Genomic DNA, 25,584 nt, shown 5'->3' on the forward strand with positions numbered 1-25,584 from the left:
TCCAGATTAATCATTTGGTGTAAATATTTTTTGAGAGCTGGAATGTAAATTTGTCTGTCTCTAAAGCACTTTGAGTTAACTGTATTGTAGGCTACAAAAAAGTAGTGACAGTGAACAGAAAAAGGGACAAATATTTCATAGTACATGTTTGATGTTTTTCTTTTTATTTCCAAATAAATAAACAATTATTCGACACAATTGAGATATTTGGATCGATCCGCCTACCTCTAACCTCTACAATAAAATATCTAATGCATCTCCAATTTAACAATGTTACCATTATAGGCATAGGCTACTTTTATTTAAGTAGATATATTGGAGTATTGTGCACCATGCACTTTGTGCTTCTTGTGTTTCCGGTAATAAATATGGAGCCTGAACTCGCACCACAGCTTTCCCTTTAATCTGGCCTGGATGACATCAGTGCTGCCAGAGGAGCGGGGGGGTGCCGGGTAACGCCATTTTCACGTACTGTGCAGTTAGTCATTCAGCCAGCTACAGCACTGAGGAGCTGTCATCTCCATGGGGGACTGATGAACTTTTTATTCCGCTCCATGAAGCCCTTGTCAGGCTAGTTTGACGGAGCAGTTCCTGCCATGGAAGCAGCGGAAAATACTCGCTTCTCTTGAACGGCTGACTGAAATCGCTGTTTTGACAGATAGCTAGGTGATTAGCTATGTAGCTAGCTGGTCAGAGGTTGATGCAGTGAAACCCGGCGTCAGAAGGCAAAACACAGCCTAGCAGACAAAGACAGTGTGAAAATTGTGTTTTTTAACTTAGTATATTTCTTACACTTCTTTTACACTCTACACAGGCTGTCGGCCAAAAGAAAAAATCCCATTTAGAAAAGACGTGATTTAAAAGGGGAAGAGGAACATTGAAGTCGAGCTACATTGGCAACGGATGTCCCAGAGAACGGTAAGAATGGCTCCGTGTATTACTTGGAATGCTGTTATTAGCTAATAAGCCACTTGCTTCTCTTATCACGCGTTTCTTAAAGTGTCATTTACCAAAAGCATAGGTTCGTATACTACTAACGTTATGTAGTCTTTGTAACCATTTTTTTAATGGAATTGTCTGCTTGTTCTGTGGTCGGTGTTTACGTTAGTTGCAAGAATTAGACGCCGTAAGCACATTAACTGTCATTTAGAGGGCTAGGTCGGAGTTAGCCCCGAGGTTTGGTCTGTGTTACAAGAAAGTATGGGCTAACTGGTTCTTCAGGTTTAACCATTTGTAAGCGAGATAGCTCGGACAAAGCAGCACAAACTTACAGCGACACGGACCCAACTAAAACACGCCTGTCAGCCCGTGGAAACGAGCTTCTGTCGGCTACTGCGGTGGGATTAAATCTTGATGATGACCATTTGTCATGTGATAGTTAGCTGTATCCTTTCATTGATATTCAGAGGGGAGTCAGAGCTGTGAAAGCTGCCTGTGTTGCGCAGACAGCTTTAGGGGGACAGTGGATCTCAGTGTGGGACCCACAGCTGGGAATCCAAAAAGACTGAGAAGCATCTATGGATATTTTGAGATTTGGGGCAGTGTGGGGGTATGTAGTTACACAATTTCAATCTGCACGGAAATACACAAGCATTCTTCTCTTCCCTGTCATGTTTAACGTTTGACCCACCCAAAGGTGCACTCATGACAACCTGCAGGGCTCCTCCCCAAGGGCTAAACACCCCCTTTGCTACCCCTGAGGCAGCTTGTTGTTGGCGAAGATGAGTGGGTTGAGTGCTGCTGGGTAGCAATGACAGTTTTGTGTGGCTGCAGCAGATTTGATTTTAATGGCTGCAGATTTTACTTCACTTCTGCAGATGAGCACAGCAATGAGTACAACTTTGTTATTATTTCCAGGTTCCCAGAGCTGGTTAATGGTGAGGTCTTAAAATTCCCCCACCCACCCCAGCCAGAAATCAGGTGGTTTTCTCTTGATGAACTAATAGAAGAATTGACTGGTTATTGGCACAAAATGAGATGTGAATGAGCATACAAATAACATGACCTCACTAAAATCTTACACACCTGCATTCACGTCTACTGTGTCTTACTGTGGTGTGCATTAATAGCTGAATTACTACCCAAGCAATACTTGTTTTTCTTTCTTTTTTGTTTTCAGGAATCAGTGATGTTTTATTGCCAATATTTTACATAAATGCAAACCATAATTGATATTTTTTTTCACAACATCAATTTTATGAATAGTGCCAACACATCTCTCTCACTCTCTCTCTCTCTCTGTCTTAATCAAGTAGGGTTTCAGTGGATCTAAAGATCTTTATTGTTAGTAAAAGTGACTGTCATTTCCTTAAACCAACCTCCATGAAACTGGCACTTCCTTTTTTTCATCTATTTTAAGAACAGGGGCTGTCTGTTTTTGTGAAACATTAGTGACTGTAGTAGGATAACACTGGGTAGCACCATGTTAAGGTTGCAACCTTTTGCTGCAAGAAAAGAACAGAAAACCAAGAGAGCTGATTTACCTAATATACTGTAGTGAAAAGTGAGTGATAGTCCTCACAGGCCTTTGATATGAAGTTAGCTTATGGGCTGTGGTAAATAACATCATGACAGCCAGCTAATTATTAAGAAAGTTTTAGCATTTTATTAGCAGCGAGCACACTGAATTTGATAGTCTTAGATTTTTCTCTAAGTGGTCCTAAAATTCCTAATTTTAAACTTCCTAATCTTTTAAGATTTATGTCAAGCAGATGTTCACATATCAACATTGACAGGTTTATTGAGGAGCCCGGGAGGAAGTTTTACATTCTAAACTCAGCTGACCTCAAATATTACAGACTTAGAATTTAAAACTTTAATCCACGGAGAGTCTGCAGAAAGTCATATAATAAAATCAGCGAGTGTCTTTCTGAATCTTTAATCCTTTGGGGTGCTGGAGTAAGAAGCGGTACCACTGCCGGCTCTGTGGATCACAGCATCTTAAACTGCTTCACTTATTTGAATGATACATTTTATCTCTTGCTCAGAGCTTGCTCATGCAAAAATAATTTGGTACTCTTGTCACTGGAGTTCTTATCAGAAGTGAGAAATGGTGATGACACACAGTTTAACACGTTAAGACTTCAGCAAGTGAATTCACACGATGATTTGTTTTGTTTTTTTAGACAGGTTTTCTGTTGGGTTCATTTAGAACACCACACTCTCTGTGTTGTCCTAATCTGCACCCAGGACTAAATTTGTTCGTTGTTAACACCAGTCACACAGGTCATTTCCTGTTTCTCACCGGTACAATGTCATGTCGTGACTTTCCGATTTCTTAAACCCTTTTTTGGTCTCTGAAACTAACCAAATGAGCTAAGACTCGCACTTAGCTAATAGCTAGTGATGTTTTGTAGCATTGAGTCCACGTAAAACACAGGGATACAGCACAATATATACAACAGACTATTTTTACAGCAGCTTTAATCGGTGCATTAGTCTATTTTAATGTGAAAAGAGTCATTGATTTGGATGAAGGGTGCCCATTAGCTTATTGTTTTTGCTTTCTCAAAAGTTGAATCCTGACTTTACAGTGATTATCGTGGGTATTTTGTTTTTTGTCCACAGCAGGCAGATAAGCACTACCTGTTCACCAAACAATTAGAGCTGGTGGGGAAATAAAAAAGCTTAACAGCAAAAAGCCAAAATAGAGGTAAGACGGGAATAAAGACGAGACTACTTGGCATTCGGCTGTAAATGAGTGCTTATACTCATGGCTAGTAAATGTATTCAGACTGGGTGGGACAGATTTGTGGTGTGTTGTGCTTTCCTTTGTCTTCAGCCAGGGAAAAGTATTGAGCCGCTGTTATTAACTACCCTATCCAGTTCTTTGAGCTATTTGTACCAGACAGACTGGTACGAGGTTTTAAACAGTAAATGTTGTTTTGTTTTTTCTCTTCTTCATTTACAGGGAACAAGTAGAAGAAATGCTGTATTATTTAAATTGTGGGTTGAGCAGTCAAACAAACACAGCTTCAGTAAAATAGTTCAGTAAAAGAAACTTTTAGAGGCTCTTTGTTCTTCTTCTTCTTTTTTTTTTTTTTAATAAAGAAGCTGTGCCCACACTTTGCTGACTAAGACTGTTCTTCGAGTGCTGCTCTTCTGCCGCCGGCTCCATCCTCATGCATAAAAACCTACATGTACTTACTATTTCACTTCTCCATCGGTCCCAACCATAACCCCTTCCTCATTTTTTTCCCTCTATTCACCGCCACCACGTTTGTCTTCAGCATCCCCATCACCTCAGATAACCGCCTTGCCATGCTTACATAAAGAGCTGCAGCGTCCCCGGGTGCTGCGCTTCATGCAAGCTATTTACATTTCAAAAGTTGACTTCGGAAATAGTTTTCCCTGCATTTCTCCTGCGGTGCTTTATGTGTGGAGACTGATCTTATCCCAGAGATAAAAGACTGTTGGATCTGAACAGTGAAACAATGCTTATGCTGTCACTCTCACTTCTGTATTACATGGCCTGCAGTGGTAACGGTCGCCTCTGTAGTTCTTTGTGGTTTAGGTTTCTGCTATTTATAAGAAGACTAAATGTGAAGATTCGTTTCTTAGATTTTTCAAATATGATGGCACCTAAATATATTTGACTAGGGAAAAAAAGCCATGTGAATATTTTATCTTAAATGTATTTTGTGGAGTTGGAGAAAGCTTTCGACTGGGAAGTAGTTTGGGAATATGGAGTATTGGCCTGTTGTTACAGGTTGCTTTGGTGCAACCATAGTGAGACCTTGGTTTACATTGCAGGTTATTAGCTAGTCTCGAAGTGGGTTTCAGACTTTGCCCCGGGCTGGGCTTTTGTCACTGATTTTGGTGGTCTCTGGGTCATGTCTGTGCTTTTTCCAGATGATGTGATCCCATTGATCTCATTGAGCATTGGGGTGTTTTGCAGCTAAGGGTGAATTGGCTAGGATGAAATCTGTGGCCATGGTGCAAAACGAGTTCAGTCTTAAGGGCATTCAAGCTCACTTTTACAGATCTGGTGAGGATCTCGGTCATTTGGGAGTGGCTCAGAATAGAGCTGCTTCTCTTCTCTGAAAAGGAACCAGTTAAGGTGGTTTGCACATCTAACTGGAACACCTAAATGGCTTTTAGGTGAGGCTTTTGTGCTGTGTCAAACTGGGAGGAAATGGTGGAGAGATTATGTCTATCAAGACTCCTCTGTATGCAGGGTGGGAGGTGAGGGCACTCTTGGTTTAGAGTGCCACCTCTGTGACTCAGAAGTTGCAGAAAATGAATGGATTGAAGGTTCTGGAATTTTTTTTTTCTGATAAAATGATTGAGATATAATCAGTGGCCCGGTTTTTGATTAAGGGTTAAGAGAATAAAAAATGAGAAATGCCCATATAACTTCCCAAAGTCCAAGTTTGAATATTCAGAGTTCTTCTTGTGGGTCTGCACATTTCTTACTTTTTTCCTTCTTTAAAATGATTTAATTCAGTGGAAATAATCAGACACACAGAGTTCTTTCTATTTCATTTTCTCTGAAATACACAGTTTTTTTGTAACTAATAGTAATACAGTTTTCAGTACAATAACAAACCCTGAAAGTTTTGCTTTTTATGGATCTTGCTAATAACGCACTTGAAAGCTTTTCCTGTATTTGCTAAGATCATTTCAAATGCACCCCATACTTCACCGTTCTTTTTGCCTGGAGCTGCTCTTTTCCACCTCCTTCTGCACGCAGCGTCAGCTTCCTGCTTCCTGCTCAGCTGATAGGCTGGAGGGCCGGTTGCTGAGTCACATGGAGCGATCAGAGCTGCTGCCCTTCCTCAGTCTGCCTCGTCTCAACGTATTTTTCACCTCATTGTTTCCTCTTCTTTAAGTAAAATGTGAGTCTTAAAGAAGAGTCTGCAGTCTCCTCTTGACAACATAGCAGCTTTTCTACTGAGGTAGGCTTGGCCAGTTCAACTGCACCGTTGAAGATAAGACCAATGTTGGCTTATTCACACCCACAGGTTTTCTTTCTGTTTTTTTCAATGGAACATGCTGTAAAATGTAACTTTAGTCAGTGTTTCTGTAATTATTCAGCCAAGACCGTGCCGTTTCAGTCGTGTGTGCTTGCAGAGATTTATTAGGCAGCTCGCTACAAGTGCTGCCAAAGCGCTCAGTCATAATCCTCTTAAGTGTGCGTGTGTGTTTGTCTGTTTGTGTGTGATGAATATATAGCAGATAAAGTCAGGATGGAGAGCATAATGTGTTGAGAGAGACAATAGCAGCACTATTGTTATGGGAGACTCATGAATGAGTCTGGGGTCTGTATTACTGTATTTTGCAGCTGCAGGGAATAATAGTTGTTTAAACTTTAAAAGATGCAAATTTTATAGTAGATTTTTCTGAGCTTGGATCATAGTAGATTGTCAGCTGACTAGATACAAGTACAGTTAATAGATGATGATCATAAAAGAAAATGTGACAGCCAACATTTGTTTAAAGTGGTCAAAGTGAGTTTGTTGTGCAGTAGAAAATGTCTACAAGTTCCTCTCAGAGTTTTCCTGTCTGTCGCCTCGAATCTCTTATCTGTAAACCACTCACAGACCACAAACCTCAGATCCGGGTTTTACTGTCAAACAGGCACAACATTTAACTTCTTTGGTTTTGTCTAAACTTTTAATGAAAGCTGAACCTAAGACCTGCTTTTTATTAAACAATCTTAAATGGTGATTCTTAAGTTTTTTTTTTGTTTTATTTTTTGTTTGTAGAATACTTTACAAGTGGTAATCTTCAATCATGCTCCCCTGCTGATGCTGCTGCTCTCATGCTGTACTGAGCTTTTCAGAGCAGGTGCTTCAGTCAGGGCCTCTTTTAAAGGCACCTTCAGTGTAGAGCTGGAGAAGCACAGACTTTTCCTACCAATTCCCTCAAAGTGAGCTTCCTACACCCCTGTTCCAGTAGCCGTCCAGTCAGAAACACATTGTCTAACCTTTTCATAAACCAGAGCCATTTCTCACTTGCAGCATAATTGATTTTATGAAATGAGTCAGGGTCATGAAAGGTTGTTTATTTGGCCATGAGACAAGAAAAGGTCAGAGGATTGTGACTTTGAAGAAAAAGGTTACCTGTTTGTCCTTTAATCACTGTGTCACATTTCTGCTGAATCCTGTTTTCATGGTCTGCTGTTGGTTTTTTTACCATGTTAAACATCTGTGACAGTCATAAGACAAGTGGATACCATCTTTACATGACAACATGCTGTTTTTAGTGTCCGTTTGTTTGTGTGGCTGTAGAAAAATCTTTTCCCTGCTGCATTCATTAGAGCCTGTAAGGAATCTTGTGTTATGAGGACTTCCAAGACAAAATATTTTAATGCAACCTTTTTTCCTGTTATGTTAATTTATTCGCTTTCTCCGCAGAATGCGTGAGGACATGTCCACCATGGTGTGTGTGAAGGAGGAGGAGGATCCTGGGGAGAAGCTGTCCCAGGATGAGATCATTTCCCGGACCAAGCAGGTGATTCAAGGATTGGAGGCCCTGAAGCAAGAGCACCACTCCATCCTGGAGGGCCTTCTGGGCACGCTGCGCTGCCTGAAGCAGGATGAGGAGGGCGTTCTCGTGGAGGAAAAATCGCACATGATCCGCAAGTCCCTGGAGATGCTGGAACTTGGGCTCAGCGAGGCTCAAGTATGTGTGTAGAGCTTCAGTGATTGGTTAATATCACTATGGATGTTAGACTGTTCTGTTATTCATTTAAGTTGGTCTGGGCAGGAGATCCAGGCAACAAGCAATTTAATCTACATGTCTTTTAACAAAACATAATAAAAAGGCAAGCTGTTAGTGAGTGGTTACACATTTAAATCTTGTCTTTTTAAGTTCAAGGATAGTATATTCTCTTCTTTCTACTTTCTAATGTGTAGAAATTCATAACCAGCTGAGGACAGCAGGCAGTTTTCATCTGGATAAGTAATATCACAAGTTCAATGAAAACAGCAAAGATCTTGCCTTTACTGAACTGTGCAATAGACACAGTAAAAGGCAAAAATATATGCAGTCCATAGTGGATTACATCATTACAATTCTCTTGACATGGTAGTGTTTCTCTCTGGATTTTAATTCTACTTCTTGTTTGGTCAATTGGAGAAAAGAACATATAGAAGGTTTAAAGCCTTGAAATTATGCAGAATATTTGCTCTCGTCATTTCACTTCACATTTCATTTCACAAGCAGTGAATGAGTCAGCACTGATTCATTGTTGATGCTTTAGCCTTTCATCGCCATCTCCCAGCAAGCTTTGTCTAATAAATATACAATACACTGTGCGCACACCCCACAGCCTGAATTTTCTACCTCCAGCATTTTTGCTTGGAGTTGTGGTAAAGTGTAATTTTTCTGCTCAAACACCCCTCATCTAATTACAGCCCTCTGAGCCTTTCACCTTAGACTGTATGCTTTTACCCAAAGTGCCTCACTCTAACATTAGTGGACACACATGTAGTTGTGATGGCAAGTGCGCACTTACCCCTAGGTAGCTTTAGTATCTCCCCTTCACATGGCTTTGGTGGAATTGTTTTAGTAGACAACCTTCAACTACATATATTAGTGTAAATATTGCTATGAGAGCATAAACCCAACGGTAAATGCAAAAGGGTCTGTATGACTGCAGACATTGCAGCATAACCGCCTCCTCTTTGCAGGTGATGATGGCGCTTTCAAACCACCTGAGCTCAGTTGAGTCTGAGAAGCAGAAGCTGAGGGTACAGGTACGGCGACTCTGCCAGGAGAACCAGTGGCTAAGGGACGAGCTGGCCGGGACACAGCAGAAACTGCAGAAGAGCGAGCAGAGCGTGGCTCAGCTGGAGGAGGAGAAGAAGCACCTGGAGTTTATGAACCAGCTGAAGAAGTACGACGAGGACTTGTCCCCCTCTGTGAGTGCTCAGGGCTTAAGAAAGTGTTGTGATGCTATTATCTAAAATATGCGTGACCATCTTATCATTGGTACCTTTTTTTTTTTTTTTCCCTAAGCACCTTATCAAAAGCAGATACAATCAAAAGATGTCAATTTACACCGTCTCAAACATTTTATGTATGTGTGATCTAGACCGAAACTACAAAATGACTCCATCTGCTAATAGATTGGCAGTGTTTCTCTCTCCATTTAGAAACATTCAGCTATTTCATGAGTAATTTCAGTTCCTTTTTGCTTTTGGTCCTCTCTCCCCTCACTGATCATCCTGCTTGCTCTCTTCCTCCCTCCCGTCTCAGGAGGAAAAGGATTCAGACTCTACCAAAGAGACTTTGGATGATCTCTTCCCAGATGATCAGGATGACCAAGCCCCAGGCAGTAAGTGCTGTACCTTCATCCTCTTTCTGCTTTGAGAGACTTTCACTCAATTTCTTGTCCTTGGACCCAAATATGAAATACAGTTTGTTAGCTTGGGATGTAGATTTCAGTGGCACACTCTTTATTAACTCCTAAATACTTTTGCAACTATAGAAAGTGAGAGCTGTAAGTAAACTCCTGTTTCCACCATATTAATAAGTGGCATCTGAATGCTGTGACATGTAGTTTTAGTTTTTTAACCCCTGTTAGACTCTACAGTTTTACCGCTGTAAAATTAAGATCACCGTTGGGAACAGAGCTTTGCATCAGCAGCTCTCTTGTAATTTACTGAAGTTGAATCAGTGGATGTTTCCAGAGTTAGATAAATTGTGTAGTACATGATGACAAGTGGTGGTGAGCATGTTTGTGTGTCCAATTACCACTCTCTTTCAAACATGCATGCCCCAGTTTTTTTTATTGCTGTCATTGTTTGTTACCAGCCTTTTGCTCAGTGTTAGATGGGGTGGTCGTTTCAGTAGCTCATGATGCAAGACCACAAAGCTTTATGGCTATAAAGTCCCATTAGTCAGGACCTAGTTGAGTCTGGCTAGGGGCCAGTGAAGTTGTATAGTCTAAGTTTTTCTGCAGTGTGTTTTGACTGTAGTCAGATGGATTATTGCTGCCAAAGTGCAATGATAGTGTTGCTAAAGGACTAGCATTGTGGCTCTGGATATCAAGAAAGGACTTAAAATGTAAATGTTTGTTATATCATGGTAAAAAGAAGAACCCGTAAGAGCTTCTCATCCATTATTTGGTGACATGTTATGTATCTTATATTAAATTATTATAGCCAATTTCCGGGGAAGTACAGTGGCGCGGTGCTTAGCAGTGTTGTCTCAGAGCAATTAGACAGTAGTGGATTAAATCCATTATCTGGCCAGAGCCTTTCATGTGGAGTTTGCATGTTGTCCCTGTGTCTGCGTAGGATGTCTCTAGGTACTCCGGCTTCCTCCCACAGTCCAAAGATAAGTAGTTACCGGGATGATTCTGGTGGCAATTTTAACTGGTGATTCTAAATGGGTCATAAGTGTGAATGTGAGGTGAGAATCATTGTCTTAGCTCTGCTCCCTTTCCAGGGCTAGTGATAGGCTCCACCACTGGATAAGCAGAAGATGGATGGATAGTTATTTTCCAGATTAATTATTTGGACTAAATACATGTCAGGAGGTAGTTAAAAAAAAATAGGGATGGGAATTGCTAAAAATTTAGAGACTCTGATCTTTGTGCATGTTGGAGGTATTTATCCTTTTCACTGTGATCAGTGTTGGACTCGTTACTCAAAGAAGTATCTTTTCTTAAAAGTGATGCACTACATTACTTAATTACTCCTGGGAAAAAGATATTTGTTGTACTACTCATTATGTCACTTTCATGTTCTTCTGTAAAATGACCTGAAAGGGATCTTTTAGTAATTATGCTTTAAAAATATAAACCTGTAGCCTACAGTCCCACACACCAACACAAATCTCTATCCTAATAATGACACATAGCATACTTAGCATTACACAAAGCCTCTCTCAGTAGAACACAAAGCCAACAACACAAAGTAAAGATGACTTCAAAACGACTTTAAAATGATCACCACTGTGATTCTACTGTAGAAAGATGAACAGGTAGAATTGGAGGATACAGCCTGATTGCTCATCAGTTTGTTACCTGGGCTGAGGTCGGCATTCACTCAGCTTCAACATCACTCTGGCTTCTTGGCAAGCTTAATGTTAGCATGCTGTCTCTGCAGATGCTTGCAAAGGGCCGAAGTTATGTTAGCAGAATTATGCAGCTGTTTCTGTCCTTGATTCAGAGCCAGTATTTTCCTCCTCCTGCACATGAACTGAAATCAGCTGTTTGTAGTGCGGGTGCAAATGGAAGCGATAAATGAGAGTGATAGGCAGACTAACGATTCCAAGAAATTAGACTGTCAGGAACTGTTTCTCCACTATCTCTACATGTCATATTGCCTAAATTGCTGTACTGACTCAAAAATTGTTATTAATATTAATGAGATGATCTCCAAAAAATGCATGGGATGAATGCACAGTTTCCAAAACACTGGTTTCCAAAACTCTGTCCCACTTCAGGGACAGAGTTTTAAGACTAATGAAAAACATTAGTTTTTTGCTCCCAAAGGTTTTATTTTCCATTTTTTCCCTTCATTGCCCCATTTGCCTCATCCCGTGTGGTATCAGTTTGTCAGCCAGTCTAATTTGCTGACAGACTGGGCTGTAAACGGTTTGCCCCTTGTGCTGTGTAACTGCTTTAATCCACTGCTTAAGCCAGACTACAGATATTTGCGCTGCATTCATATTCGATTTAATTTAATGAAATCTTTTACAGTAAAAGCATTTCCTTTACATGGATCGCTCGCTTCATTATTGTGGTTTTGCGTATTGCCCCTGGGAGGGTGGTGATAGAGCACATGCTGTGAGCACCACTAAATGAATTATGATGAGACAGGAGAGTTTAATGGCATGTAGCTGTGAGCGAGGAATTGGTTGGAGAACAAGGACAAGGGTAATAGCAGACAGACTTTATGCATCATAAAGCTTAATAAAAATGTATGTTGAGATCAATACTCCATAATTATTAAATAATGTGTTTCTCTTTGGAGATAGTGAGATACAAATGTCACTGTAAAGGGTATATATTGAGTTGGTCAAAGAGCATGCAGTTATTTCAGTACACCTGCACCCATTCACACGTCAACACATAAATGTTATGTATACACACCCACACATACACAAATTCCTGCTTCTGCCCACATCAGTGCTTACAGTAAATACTGTCAGGTAGCTACATTTGATCACAATGTATATACATTTAAAATAACTTTAAAAAAAAAGAGAAAATGAAGAACCAAATGTGCAGAAGACTGAAGCTTAGAGAAGCAGCAGCTTTAACTGCTATAGAAAAGAAATGACCTCCCATACTTTATCGAATCAAATGAAGACTAGACAATACTCTTAAGAAGTAACCAGGCTCTTTCAGGTGTGAGCTGGTAAAGGACTGAGACAGACCTGAACTCGTGGAGATGCAATGCTTCATCGAATGCCTCTTGCACTGGCATTAATCCTCTCTCTGTATGAAACTGAGCTGCCTGTGGCTCTGCATGAGCTCAGTGGATACTGGGTTAGTGCTGGAGTAGATTAGATGTCTTTCCTTTCCAAGCTCATTCAGACTGCCTGAAAAGCTTGTGGGGTTTTGGTAAATTGCTGTCAGCAGGAAGAAGACAATGGTGATGACATTCCTGCTTTTTTTAAACCACTCAGGGTCTTATGCAATGATTTTCTGTGCTAATATTTACATTTCACTCACTTAGCTTTGACACTAAATGAGTGTCACAGCCTGCAACATATTCCAGCATATCTGTGAATGTTTGGGGCAGATTTTGACTAGAATCATGCAAAGCAGAGGTCCGGCTCCAAAAATACAGCATCCTGCACTTTTCATAGTGCGACACAGTGGCTTTTTTTTTCCCCCTTTGGTAACAAGTACTCTCCAACACAGTACTAGTGGTTATGTAAATCAGGTGGGAGTACTCTTCACAAGCATGGAAAATGACTGCCTTGTCAATCAAAGCGCTAGGCATCATCCACATATTTACAGAAGTGCACAAAAATCATGTGAATAATAAATATTAAAGTCAGAATCGGTAAAGAATACCACCAAACTGGGCCAACAGTGTCCACACGTAATGCAATTCACTGCTCACGCTTCACTTGTCGCTGAGAATCATTTACATTGATGGAGTCTCGCTTCTGCTTCCTTCTTCCAGCAAGGGCTTGTCGTGTTTTGATGATGAAGTTGTGTTTTCGGTCTTATTCAGACGTTGGCTGGTTCCACTTTCCAAGTTTTGAGGATTTGATGCGTTTATTCGTAGACATCAGTTGACTCATAGTGAAGATGTTGTGTGAGTTGACTACATACCTGCTGTTTTTGTCCGTTTCTGTTCTGCTGTCACTGCGTTACTTTCCAGTGAACAGCAGCAGAGGCAGGCTGTGGTTTGCCAGCACTTCGGAACACCTGGAATCACTTCGTGTCCGGACATTTCTCTGTGGTCATTGTTATTACTGCAGTGGGCGGCTCCTACTCGAAACCTTACTGGCTCTCCTTCAGAGTAAATACAGAGCTGCTTGCCTTTAATAAGAAACCCCATCAAGTGGTTTCCTGACCTCTCACACATTCATGCATTCTTAGACACTCGCATATAGAGACAGAAAGACAGACAAACAGACTATTTATCACAAGAGACATTCCAGTCATGTCCTTCTGGCCCTGTTAAATGTAGCACTCAGGAGCTGGTACTTGAGCTGTGCGTAATGGGGAAAAAGAGGACATTGTTTATGTGTGAATAAGCTTGTTTGTGTTGCACATATGTTAAAAGGCAGCCAGTTTTTGTTTGCTCTAGTCAGCATTGACCCCTTTATATCATCTCAGACACCCACTGGTTTCAAATACTTCTTTAATTTTAGAGGAAAACTGTCACATAACCAGCCTATCAGCTTTCTTTTCACACGCCATCTCCTATAGAAAACTTCTATTAAACTCCTGTTATTAATAAATCTTTGTTCTTCCGTCATCTATAGTCACAGACTCATTCAGGTTATAAAGATTCAGCCATCTGAGCCATATTAATGAAATGGCTGAATGAACTGCAGTTTACAGTATTGCTATTTATGAATGATTAATATTTATTTTATTCCATGTGATGGGATATCAAATTTGCCTAATTGTGTAATGTTGTGAAACTATGGAAAAACTGGAAAAAGCAGTTTCACAAAACTGGCCTTTCTGTGTGGAATTTGTATGATCTCCACGTGTCTCTGTGGGTTCTCTCTGGGATCTTCGGCTTCCTCCCACAGTCCAAAGACATGCGGTGAGTGGGGTTAGTTTAATTGGTGACTCTAAATTGGTCGTGAATGCGAGAATGGTTATCTGTCTCTCTGTGACTAGCCGAAGTGTCTATTAGCGGCTGGTGAGGTCTGATCGACACTGTTTATTTTTACAAAACAGCTCACAAAGCCTTTTGCTGCTCAGCTGGTTGGAATAGAGTTTCTTTTCATCTTTTCATTTGAAGCAATGGATTATCAGGGATTGTAACATCTAGTCCTTTTACTGAATCAGCATCACTTGAATAATAAATCTAAATATATCTAGGCCTTTAGAGGTGGGCTTGCTAGTGTGTTTTGGATCATTGTCCTGCTGCATAACCAAAGAGCGCTTGAGCTTGGGTGCAAACTGATGGCTGGACATTTTCTGGTAGAGACAAGAATTTTTGTCTTCTAGTCTTCCGGGTCCTGAAACAGCAAAACAGCCACAGACCATCAGACTACTACCACCATGTTTGACTGTTGGTATGATGATGTTAGTTTATGTAACAGGACTCGTACCTTCCAAAAAGTTCAACTTTTGTCTCGTCAGCCCACAGAATATTTTCCCCAAGTCTTGGGGATCATCAAGATATTTTTTGGCTAATGTGAGACGAGTCTTTGTGGTTTTTTTGGTCAGGGGTCAGAACTCTCCCATGGATGGCTTTTTTGCTCAGATTTTTTTTTGTTTTATTGATGGATATGGGCTTTGTAATACTTTTCAAACTGATAGATGTCAGTGACTTTGTTTCTCAGCTATTTCTTTAGATTGTGGTGCGATGTGTTGCTTTTTGAGATAACTTTGTCACACAGGTTCTGTTAAGTGATTACAGGTCTGGCAGTAATCAGGGCTGGGTGTGGTTGCTGAAATTCATTTCAGCTTTCTGAAAACGGGGTTAAAAATAATTAATTCATGATTTAACAGGATGGGACAATTTGTTTTATTTATTTATTTTTTTTAACGGGGCCGAGTAGGTTTGGACAGCTTTTTCCTTTAATAAATGAAATTTTAATTTGCAAACTGCATTTTGACTAAGGTTATCTTTGCCTTATAATAAAGTCAGTTTGATCTGAAACATGAAAGTGTGACAAAATAATAAGAAATTAGGAAGGAGGAAAATGTTTTCAACTTTTTTTTTCCATACCTTTTCACAGCTCTGTGTACAATATATCACATTGCTCTAAATAGGCCAGATACAAAATACCAGGTTGTAATTAACAATCATTTTCTATACAGTGCAGTGATGAGTTTTTCCTAATTAATAATTCATTTATTTTTGTATTTTTTTGTCTGTAGTCCAGCCAGCCCACAGCAGTGCTGCAGCAGCTGCTGCTCAGCAGGGAGGATACGAGATTCCTGCTCGACTGAGGACCCTCCACAACCTGGTGATCCAGTATGCCTCCCAGGGCAGGTATGAGGTGGCTGTGCCTCTCTGCAAACAGGCTTTGGAAGACCTGGAAAAGACTTCAGGACACGACCACCCAGATGTGGCCACAATGCTTAATATCTTAGCCCTTGTTTACAGGTAAACTCGTACAACATCTAATAATATGCACATGTATGTTTAGGTATTTATCTTTTTCTAATGAAAGCTGGTGATGTCCTGTTTTTAAGACATCATGTTGCTAACTGAAGTGAGGTGATCTATATAAATGAATTTCTTTGCTCAAAAAAAGTTTTGTTTGTAGTCTGCATTGTTTAGCTGCAGACAGCTTTTAACGAATTCTTGTGTTTGGAAGATATCATAAAAAGCTAAGATTTTAACATTGAGATAATCAGAGCACAATTTGATTCCACAAATCCCAGTTTACTTGAGATAATGACAGCACACCTTGTCATTCTGTCATCCTCACAACACTGTGGCATGTCTCTTGAAACCTTTGGCAGGCATTCTTTAAGTGTTGTGTGACTGGCTTCTAAATGAGAGCCGGATGCCTCCGTCAGAACAAGCCAAACGTAGCCTGACAAAGATTTATAGTACAGTAACAGAAGTTAATTTAAATGTCGCATAGGATTGTTGCCATGTTTTTCCATTTACATAAATCTGAACAATCAGCGTGAGCTTTTGATTTAGTTACCTAAAAGAATGAGAGTCTGGGGTGACTTGTTGTCAGTACTCTTGTTCACTGGCTGTGGGAACCACTGAAAATGTTGGCCCATTAGTTGAACTTGTCAGCATAGTTTATGTTTGTGTTCTTGTGTGTTTGTCTGTTATTCTGCCCATCTCTGTGTCTGTATTTCAGTCTGACTCTGTCTGCTTTGGTCTCTCAGGGATCAGAACAAATACAAGGAGGCCGCCAACCTGCTGAATGATGCTCTGGCCATCAGGGAGAAGACACTTGGGAGGGACCATCCAGCTGTGAGTGTACTTGTTGATACATTGCATATAGTTCTTTTGTTGTGCTCTGTATTTCTTGCTTTGGACAGTTGAATGATGTTCTTTGTCGTGTCGGTGTAATCCCATTGATATGAATGGGGGTAGATGTGTTGCACTGTTTCACAGCACGAATTATTTCCAAATGCAGGTTGTTCTTATAGTCAGTGGTGGTGAAACATGAAGACAAATATAGTCACTTGTTAAGACATACAGGCCACATAAACAGTATTGTAGGTATAGTTGGATGTATTGATTTCCCTTCTTTGAGAGCTTAGCACCATGAGTGAAAGGTAATTGAACCAAATAGGGTAGCATTCTCTGCTGTAGAAAGAGCTCAGTGCTTTCATGCAATGGCATTGTCATTTCTGAAACAGCTTAGGACCATAAAGTTCTCCACCAAGTAAGTGTGGGTCTACATTTTTAGTACTATTAGCAAGAATCCTAATAAAAAGGCTGTGACAAGCAGCGTGGATGTCATTAATAATTTACCCCGGCCTGTTCTTGGATTCTTTAACCTCTCTCTGTCAACGTGACTGTACGCATGCAGCAGGTTAACCCCAGCAGGCCCGTGTCTCCACTGTTTGGACCTTCGTCACTCTTCACTGTGTGAAACAGAGGTTAGCCCTCTCCATGTCTTCCCCTTTTTTCCAAAGAAGAAAGTGATTTTTTTTTTTCTTTTTAACCAGAGTGATCCATCACTGAGAAGAAATCTGACACATTACCTGATATGTGATTAAGTATAGTGATTTTTCTTCCTCTTAATCATATCATTTTTTTATAGAATTTCTTTTCTCTTCTTTCTGTTTTCAATGTGCGGTATTGTAAGCCACTTCTAACTTTAGCCTGACGGGTAAACAATATGTTGAGGTCATGTTTTCTTTTCTAATCAGTCGTGAACTTCTGGGTAAATCATGTACCGACACACATACATAGGTCAAAGTGGACTTGGACTATAAAAACTGGCTCTTGATTTGCCACTAAACAGAAAGGCGACAATCTGCTCAGGTAACTGAAAAAGGCAGAGTTGTGGTTTCAACTCTAAAGAGACACAAACACCTTGATTTTGAGGTCAAAACCCCACCAAATGGCACTCTGAAGTGTCCAGTCCCCGAGTTTCCCGTTGACGCTGCTACGTTGGCTCTACATGGCTCTGGCTGAGTCTGACAGGGCTGTTCAGGAGAAATGAGCACTATGATCTGAATCGCAGTAGTGTTCTGCTTTCTGTGGATATAATGCTAAATTTAGTCGTCAAGTCTGTGAGTCTTAATGCTTTCTGAGTGCTGAAACCACTTTTAGTAAATGACTTGGAAAATGTCTTCCTCAGGCAAATTTCTCCGTGTGTGTGTGTGTGTGTGCATACGAAAGACAAAAAGTGAACACGAAAAATACATGTACCACTTCCATCTGAGCCATTTAACATGACTTATTTTAGCTGTCTATCCAACTGGGTGCAAAATGTGTACTAATGTCTGTTTCTCTGACGTAAACATCCAGCTATATTTATAGTCTATTGGGCTGTAACTGCTGTTGAAATGTGCTTGAGCCATCACTGACATTTCAAAAGATCAACAGATCCATTGAAATGCTGAGGCTGTATTCTCCAAGCAGCCAGTACAGATGAGCTGTAGAATCAGGCCTGTGTAACCATTTTAAGGAGCTTTGTCCCTTCTGTAATCTAATTATAATTAAAATAATTATTTAAGTATGTGTCTGACTTTATGATTCTTCATACAAACACAAGTTTTAAAAAACATGGATGCGAAACTGTGAATTTGTCTGTAAGATTTGAAGGCTTTAGGTTAAGCATCAACAGGTTTGTGATCAGACCATATAATCTGTAGCTCCTGTGCTTAAAAAAAGTTCTTTTTTATATTATAACCATTTTTGAGATTGAGAACACTTTTTGCTGCTCTTTAAGATTTAATTTGTCCCCATGTCACAAACTATAGGAGTTTTGTCCCTCTCTTCCTCCCATCTTCCTGAATAAGCTCCCGTTCCTCCCATCACTTCAACCCTCTGCCCTTCCTCTCGTTTCCTCCCACTCTGCTCACATGGCTGCCAGAACTTGGTGTGAATCAGAGATCAGTGCTCACCTCCGGTCCCCTCTGCAGTCTCCCCTCCCTCGTCCTGTGTGCACATGTTGGAGATTCATCACTCAGCTGATTTGGATCAAATTACAGCTGCCATAATCACTTCCTGTTTCCCCACATCCTCTTATTCCTTGTCAATTTCTCACTCATCAGACCAATGACACCACACTGCTGTTGTAGACTCTTGCGGTTCCACACATTGTGCAAATGAGTGAACATGACTATGAGGTCAGGAAGAATAGACCATTGTGGGATAATAAATGTGTTTGTGTTCCTGTCAGGTTGCTGCAACTCTCAATAATCTGGCTGTCCTGTATGGGAAGAGAGGGAAGTACAAGGAAGCAGAGCCTCTGTGCAAGAGAGCGCTGGAGATCAGAGAAAAGGTGGGTACGAGGTCATCAAACACTGTGATGAGTCAATGCACTAGCGAGTACTTTCACTTATAGACAGACTTTGTGCCCCTGTACTGAAACACTTCAGACTTCACTCAGAATATTTCATTTGGATGCAGCAGAATGAATAGTAGGAATTAAAATATTCAGACAGCACTCAGCAACCGACCACTTGTCCCTTCAGCTTTTCATTTCAACACAGCAGATATTTACTATAACTGCAACAGATTAACTTGTTTAGAATATCTAAATTTTAAGTTTTGCACATAATTAACAACAATATTAGCTTTTCATGTCTAGTGGCAGTCACTTATGTTTATTGTTGGATTTAACTAACTAACATAACTAACTACGGACACTATGTGTCACTATGTGACACGTTTCGAGGCCTCACCATTAGTTTTTAGATACCACCGTGTTTTATTTGGGGGTGGTGACCATGTTTATGAGATGGTTAAGTGCTATGTTATAAGCTAACACTAGCAAGCTTGGTTAGCAAGCTGCATTTAACCGTGTTTAACATACACAGATAACTTGCTGATGAGTGCAATAAATACTTGATTATACTCATATAAAACTGAAAACTGATGGGCAGCTAAATCCAAATTTAGCTAAATCCATTAAAAATGTAGTTCAGCTGTAGCTGGCAGAAGTCGGGCCTCACACACAGTGATCGGCTACAGCTGCTTGAGTTGGCATGTGTGTCCAAAGAAATAAAAGTCAACTTGTTGTTCTTGTTAAGAAGGATTAAAACCCCAAAATTGATATGTTGTGATCCAATAGATTTCAGGTTGGGGTATCACCAACGACTGAGACCTCAGAGTAAAACAGCAGTTGGCCAAAATCTGGAAGTAAAAAAAGAAAAGCAGCAGTGAGTCTTTGTTCTTTCCAAAAAGTGTTGAAAAATCAATTTTTTTTAAATATATATGTATTAGAAAGTACATCTACAAAACCTAAATAAAACTCATAAAGTCGTTTGTCTGTTTTTTGTTTTGTTTTTTCCTCACTGCTTACGTAAGAAATAAACTGTAATCAACCTCCTTTATGTAATTTCTCCTCTTTTAATTTTTTGTCAGTATTCAGAGTTCGTCACAGGGCAGGCTCTTTATCCTGAGCGAACGCTACTGTTTTGCCTGTATTAATTTGATACTTACAAACGAGCTGCAGGAGACACTTTTTGTTGTTTATGCTCAGCTCTTGCCTTTGAACAAACCCACTTCTCTCTTCTCCTTCGTCTCCTTGAGAATGCAACGTCAGCTTTGGTTAAGCCGAGGCATTTAATTTTTTTTTTCTTCATGCTTCTTAAACTGAGATGATAAGGCACTTGCTTAAGCCTGAGTGGTTTTGCACATGCAGGGCATTGCAAAGTGAATGCAGCAGAACTGCTGAATCAGAAGGATATGTTTTTTCCCCTCTCGTTATTCCGCCTTTTCGTAGAAACTCTGGAAAATTCAGCTTTTAACTGAGTTTAGTGGGTGTCAGGAAATAAAGTTGTGTCAAAGCTTTTTACTTGTCAAAACAGACAAAGATACAGTTTATATAAAAATCCTATATAACAACCCTGTGTGTGTGTGTGTGTACAGTTCTATGTAGAAAAGTATGGATTTAATTTATCTTTTGTGTGTAGTATTGATGTAATTCTTTATCATATCCTTTTCACTTTGCCCTGACTAATCTGTCAAGGCAAAGTGAATTGCAGTCTGTAGCTGTTGAAGAAAGTTGTCGAGAAAAAGGAAATATGACTCATCTTAAAGTTTCCCTTTGTGAAGTATTGAGAAAGTATTACTTCTTGCTTTTAGCCTTTAGAATTATTTGAGTTCATGGCAACAGCAAAAATTTGGAATGTCAGCAGCGTTATTCTTGTGAAAGAAGCAAGATAATAAAAACCTGCAGATCACAGACTGCATTTAAAAGATGGATGTAGGGTCTGCTATGAAAAGTGAAGCCAGTATACAAGTGTCTTAAATATGCTGTCTTTCTAATGGTCAGCAGTATGAATCCTCTGGTTGCATAAAGATTTCCAGTCTGTGAGAAAATGGTCCTTGGCCCCCTTCATAAGTGAGTCAGGAAACACTTTACCTGACAAGTTTATGAGCTGATCACTAGTTTCAATTTTAGTGTAAATACCATCATATTCATTTTGAAAATTGGTCCCCATTATGGTAAAACAACAAGTATAAAGGAGGATATACTTTAGGCTGGGTCTGCCTTGTAATCGCCTAGTTGCTACCACATGAGCATGCAGTGTGTTGGTTTCTCAGTCATGCATACATCACATCTGGTTTCAAAACACAAAGACGGTGATTGCAAAAATGAAAACAGTGATGACATCTTTTTTTGCTTGATTGTGTTTTTTTTAAACATTTAGTCTATGCTATAGTTACTCCAGTACTCGAATATCTGCAATTATAGATAACTTAGCAGATCTACTACCTGCAAGAACTTGCAGTCTTTCCTCTTTTCCTCATATCTGACATTTTCAGTAGCAAACCAGAATTTTAAGGTTCAAATTCCAAGGTTTAAGTAACTGTTTTTTAATTAGAAAAGGGTGAATAGAACATGTATGTGTTGTGTCCACTTTCCCTGAAAGCTTTCAAACATTCAATAAGCCACAGAATTTTTGCAGAACTTTTGGTGGTTGAAGGCATCAGTAGGCATGATCAGATCCTCAGCAGTTTTGTGGTGCTGATGGCAATCTGTTTTCTAGCTAACGCTGTTTACAGGAAAGCTTTCAGATGTGTTATGTGGTGCAGGAGGAGGCGATTGAGGCCAGGCTTGAGTGAATACTGTAGGTATGTCCGCTCACACAGCTCTGCACCATCCTGTGGATCAAAGACACTGTCTGTCTCTGGGGGGGGGGGATCATCCTGCAGTTCTAAGACCTCACACAAACTTACCGAGCAGTAAACTCAAACCAGAAATCAAAACAAACTAATTGTTCACTTGTTTTCATTTACAACCATAAACTTGACACTCAGGGTGGTTTCTTTTGAACTGATCAGCTCCCTTTCCCAACAACACCAGCCACCCATGTGTGTTCACTGTTTCCACCCATGCACATCCTTTTCATTTTCCTCTCTGTTTTCTTTCCTTTCATCCACCTATGATTGCTACATCTTTACTGGGCAGTCAGAATCATATAATAAGAAAAAAAATAATAATTGCATTTTTTTGGGGGGGGGGGGTCATTTAGCATCTAGCCTCAATACATGTCTTTTAGCCTTGCTGCACTCTACTCTAATGACCTTTACTCTTCTTAGCTCACAGGAAGAGCTTACAACACTTAAAGGCTGTTTCTTAATCCAGAAGTGGGTTTTTGTTGTTGTTGTTTCACATTTTTATTTATTTATTAAAGCAGATTAGTAGCCTATTAATCCAGAAAAGGCTGAAATTCCTACAGAGGCATGTACTGTATGTAGCAAAGGCTACAGGCTTGATCCCCAGTATTCTAGACCAAATTTACACGTGTGACATCTTCTGTGCACACTGCTCCAAACATACGTGTAGTGTAATCAGCCACACTACAAACAGAGTGCAGCAAGTCAAAGCAGCTTGGCAGGAGATGAAACAAACATTTCCAACGTATTGACAAACACCCTTCCGGTCTTCCTGGAAATCCAAATTTACAACATTGGACCTGAGGATTAAACTAGGTTGCACATTTTAATGTTTACACTAGTGAAACTCAGAAAGCGCTAAATCAGTCTGACCAGCATTTCTCATGTTGGCTAAGTGTTACTGACCAAATAGCACATGGCAGACATGGGTTGTTTAAAGCTCATATCTCTTCCTCTCTTTTGTCCCAGGTGTTGGGCAAGGACCACCCAGATGTGGCCAAGCAGCTAAACAACCTGGCCCTGCTGTGTCAGAACCAGGGCAAGTATGAGGAGGTGGAGTACTACTACATGAGAGCGCTGGAGATCTACCAGACCAAACTGGGCCCAGATGACCCTAACGTGGCCAAGACCAAGAACAACCTGGTGAGAAGGATGGAAGTATTTGTCAGTTTGCAGAATAAAAATCAATATCTGCAGATGACAAATGGCACAAAAATGACAACTCTTTTTAAATTATTTTATTTTAAAAAAAAAAGGAAGAAGAAAAAACTAATTCAGCTTCTCCCAATCCTGTGAAGCTTCTTGTGTGTTGCTGACAGCCCATTGCTGGGCCTTACTGCTAACTGCTGAAGAGCGAGCTCTGACTTTGCTCATTCGCATTGTCATGTTGTTCTTATTGTTTGTTTTTCAGGCGTCCTGTTACCTGAAGCAGGGCAAGTTCAAGCAGGCTGAGACCCTGTATAAAGAAATCTTAACCCGCGCTCACGAACGGGAGTTTGGCTCTGTTGATGGTACAAAGTGCTCACACACACACACTTTTCACATTTCAGACATTGCAGACGGTAGCTTAAACCTAGAGTAACTTGCATGCATGAACAACTTGATAAGTCTCTCCTTTGAAGTAAAGGTTAATATGTTCAGGCTGCTGTTATTTTAGTGAAGGATGGAGCCGAAAAGAAACAGAAAACAGCACTTCAGAGTCACAGTGACTTTTCAAAGGTGTCTCTAGCTGCTTATCTGAGTTTGTCAGGACTGATTGTGTGTGTGTTTCTTTGCAGATGAGAACAAACCAATCTGGATGCATGCTGAGGAGAGAGAGGAGCAAAGCAAGGTGAGGGCCTGAAACAGTTGAGCATTTTTCAAACCCTTCTCAAGTATAATTGTAATTTCTGTTGTGCTTTCTTAATTTTGGGTTCCAGTGTTAAAGACAAAACCTTGTAATTGCACAGCCTCAAAACACACCAAGTTAAAAAAAAAAACATGGTAACATCGGGTGCATTAAACTTCTCAGAGTTCTTTTACCTTATTTAACATGAAATAAGAAAGAGTGACTTTACAAAGAGTTGGATTAGGATATTAAGTCTCAGTAAAAACTACTCACTGATGATGATGGTGCAAGTCATTCACTCTCCCATCTAAGAGTTCATTTCATGGTTTAATAGGTTTAGATGTTCTGGGGAAGAAGTACTGATCCAATTATAATCCCACTGCTAACACTTCTTCATGTAAACTGACTACATGCAACATAAGCGGGTTGGTTTCCATCCTTAAATGTCTGATTTATTATATCATATATGCAGATTTCTTAAATCTTAACCAAATTGGTGTTTCACAGGGGAAGCAGAAAGACGGTTCACCATTTGGAGAGTATGGAGGCTGGTACAAAGCCTGTAAAGTCGACAGGTCAGTGTTTTTCCACTGAGTAAATATGGGTGATACTCTCAGCACAGGAAGCAAAGTGATACATGATATATGTAAATGTTTACACATAACAAAATGTAGTAAGCAATGAAACCAACTGTGGCCAGCCATCTATAAGACAGTCGTGTTGTTCTAATGCTGTCAAATTTAAGAACAGCCTGCCTTGTTTTTTTTTTTCTTTCGCCTAAACGATTTTCTGTGACATTAAATTTCCATTGGTTGTCGTTTCAGCCCCACGGTTACCACCACCCTGAAGAACCTTGGTGCCCTCTACAGGCGGCAGGGCAAGTTAGAAGCAGCTGGGACCCTGGAGGAAGCTGCGATGCGTTCCAGAAAGCAGGTGTGGCCTCTGGATAATGTGACTAACAACACAGGACTCCTGGGGTTGAGCTAAGACGTCACTGCCGATGTAGATATAGAAGCAGATGACTTGTTATCGGTGCTCAGATGAAACGGGTCCGTTGAGCATTTGCATCAGATTAAAAGGCAGAAAATGTGTGAGCTGCTGTGAAATTGGAAAAATGGCAATGCACTCAGAATGTCCTGGAGCCTGGAGTGTAGTTTGGTTTCTTTGGTGTTGTTTTTAGCTGCCTCTGATGGTGTTACTTATGAGACTTAATAGAGTCAAAATCCTGCAGCTTTAATCCTCAATTAGGTTTTCCATCAACATTTTAACATCGAGTTATTCAGTAACAGACACACATGTTATTAAGATAAAATTCCCCATTGTCTTGCTTAAATTACAGCTGTAGAAACTAAAATAACATTTTGGTAATTATTACAATAATTACACTATAACTAGTCAGATCTGCTTTGGGGCCTCGTTTTAACACCACAAACTTCCTTTGATATATTTGGAGCATTATCATTTTTTGCTTGAGGAAAGATTCGATCCCGATATGAATGTAACCTTTAATCAGCATTTAGATAATACAAGTGGAGAAGGTTTTAGTAGAAATAAAATAAGCGACCAGACTCTGGCAGCATGACTGTTTGGCAGTGTAACGTCCCGTGTTTGTTTTTTCCCTCCTTGAATAATTAATTGCTCAGGGAGAGTCACAGAAAATACTTTGTACTGTGGTGTAACCGTATCGTTGGCCAGATTTAATTACGCAAGGTAGCACTGGATGCCAGCAGCTAACAGAAAAGCTAGTTTAGCTGCACTGGCACCATGGGTTTGCTGTTCAAGTTTCACTATATTAGATGCTTACATGTATGTTCTTTTAATCACATGGTTGCAAAATTGGTTTTTCCACCAAACTGAACGTTAAAAAAAGTC

The 25,584-nt window shown here is 40.1% G+C and overlaps 1 protein-coding gene across 6 annotated transcripts in view; it reads left to right on the forward strand.

The window, feature by feature from the left end:
* The first annotated feature begins 383 nt into the window (after nt 1–383).
* Nucleotides 384–25,584, forward strand: part of klc1a (kinesin light chain 1a) — a 42,181-nt gene continuing 16,980 nt past the window's right edge. For 3 of the 6 annotated variants that reach the window (XM_039603681.1, XM_031753553.2, XM_031753554.2), the window contains exons 1-12: nt 463–918; nt 7,359–7,626; nt 8,637–8,867; nt 9,205–9,283; nt 15,485–15,713; nt 16,460–16,547; nt 18,937–19,038; nt 22,854–23,027; nt 23,296–23,395; nt 23,663–23,715; nt 24,220–24,287; nt 24,537–24,645. In XM_039603681.1, the coding sequence (XP_039459615.1) occupies nt 7,360–7,626; nt 8,637–8,867; nt 9,205–9,283; nt 15,485–15,713; nt 16,460–16,547; nt 18,937–19,038; nt 22,854–23,027; nt 23,296–23,395; nt 23,663–23,715; nt 24,220–24,287; nt 24,537–24,645 (1,500 nt within the window). In that variant the 5' untranslated portion in view covers nt 463–918; nt 7,359. The other 3 variants (XM_039603682.1, XM_031753551.2, XM_031753552.2) reach the window with 3 other exon arrangements.

This window comes from Oreochromis aureus, linkage group 19 (genome assembly GCF_013358895.1).
Source record: "Oreochromis aureus strain Israel breed Guangdong linkage group 19, ZZ_aureus, whole genome shotgun sequence".
Taxonomy (NCBI): Eukaryota; Metazoa; Chordata; class Actinopteri; order Cichliformes; family Cichlidae; genus Oreochromis; species Oreochromis aureus.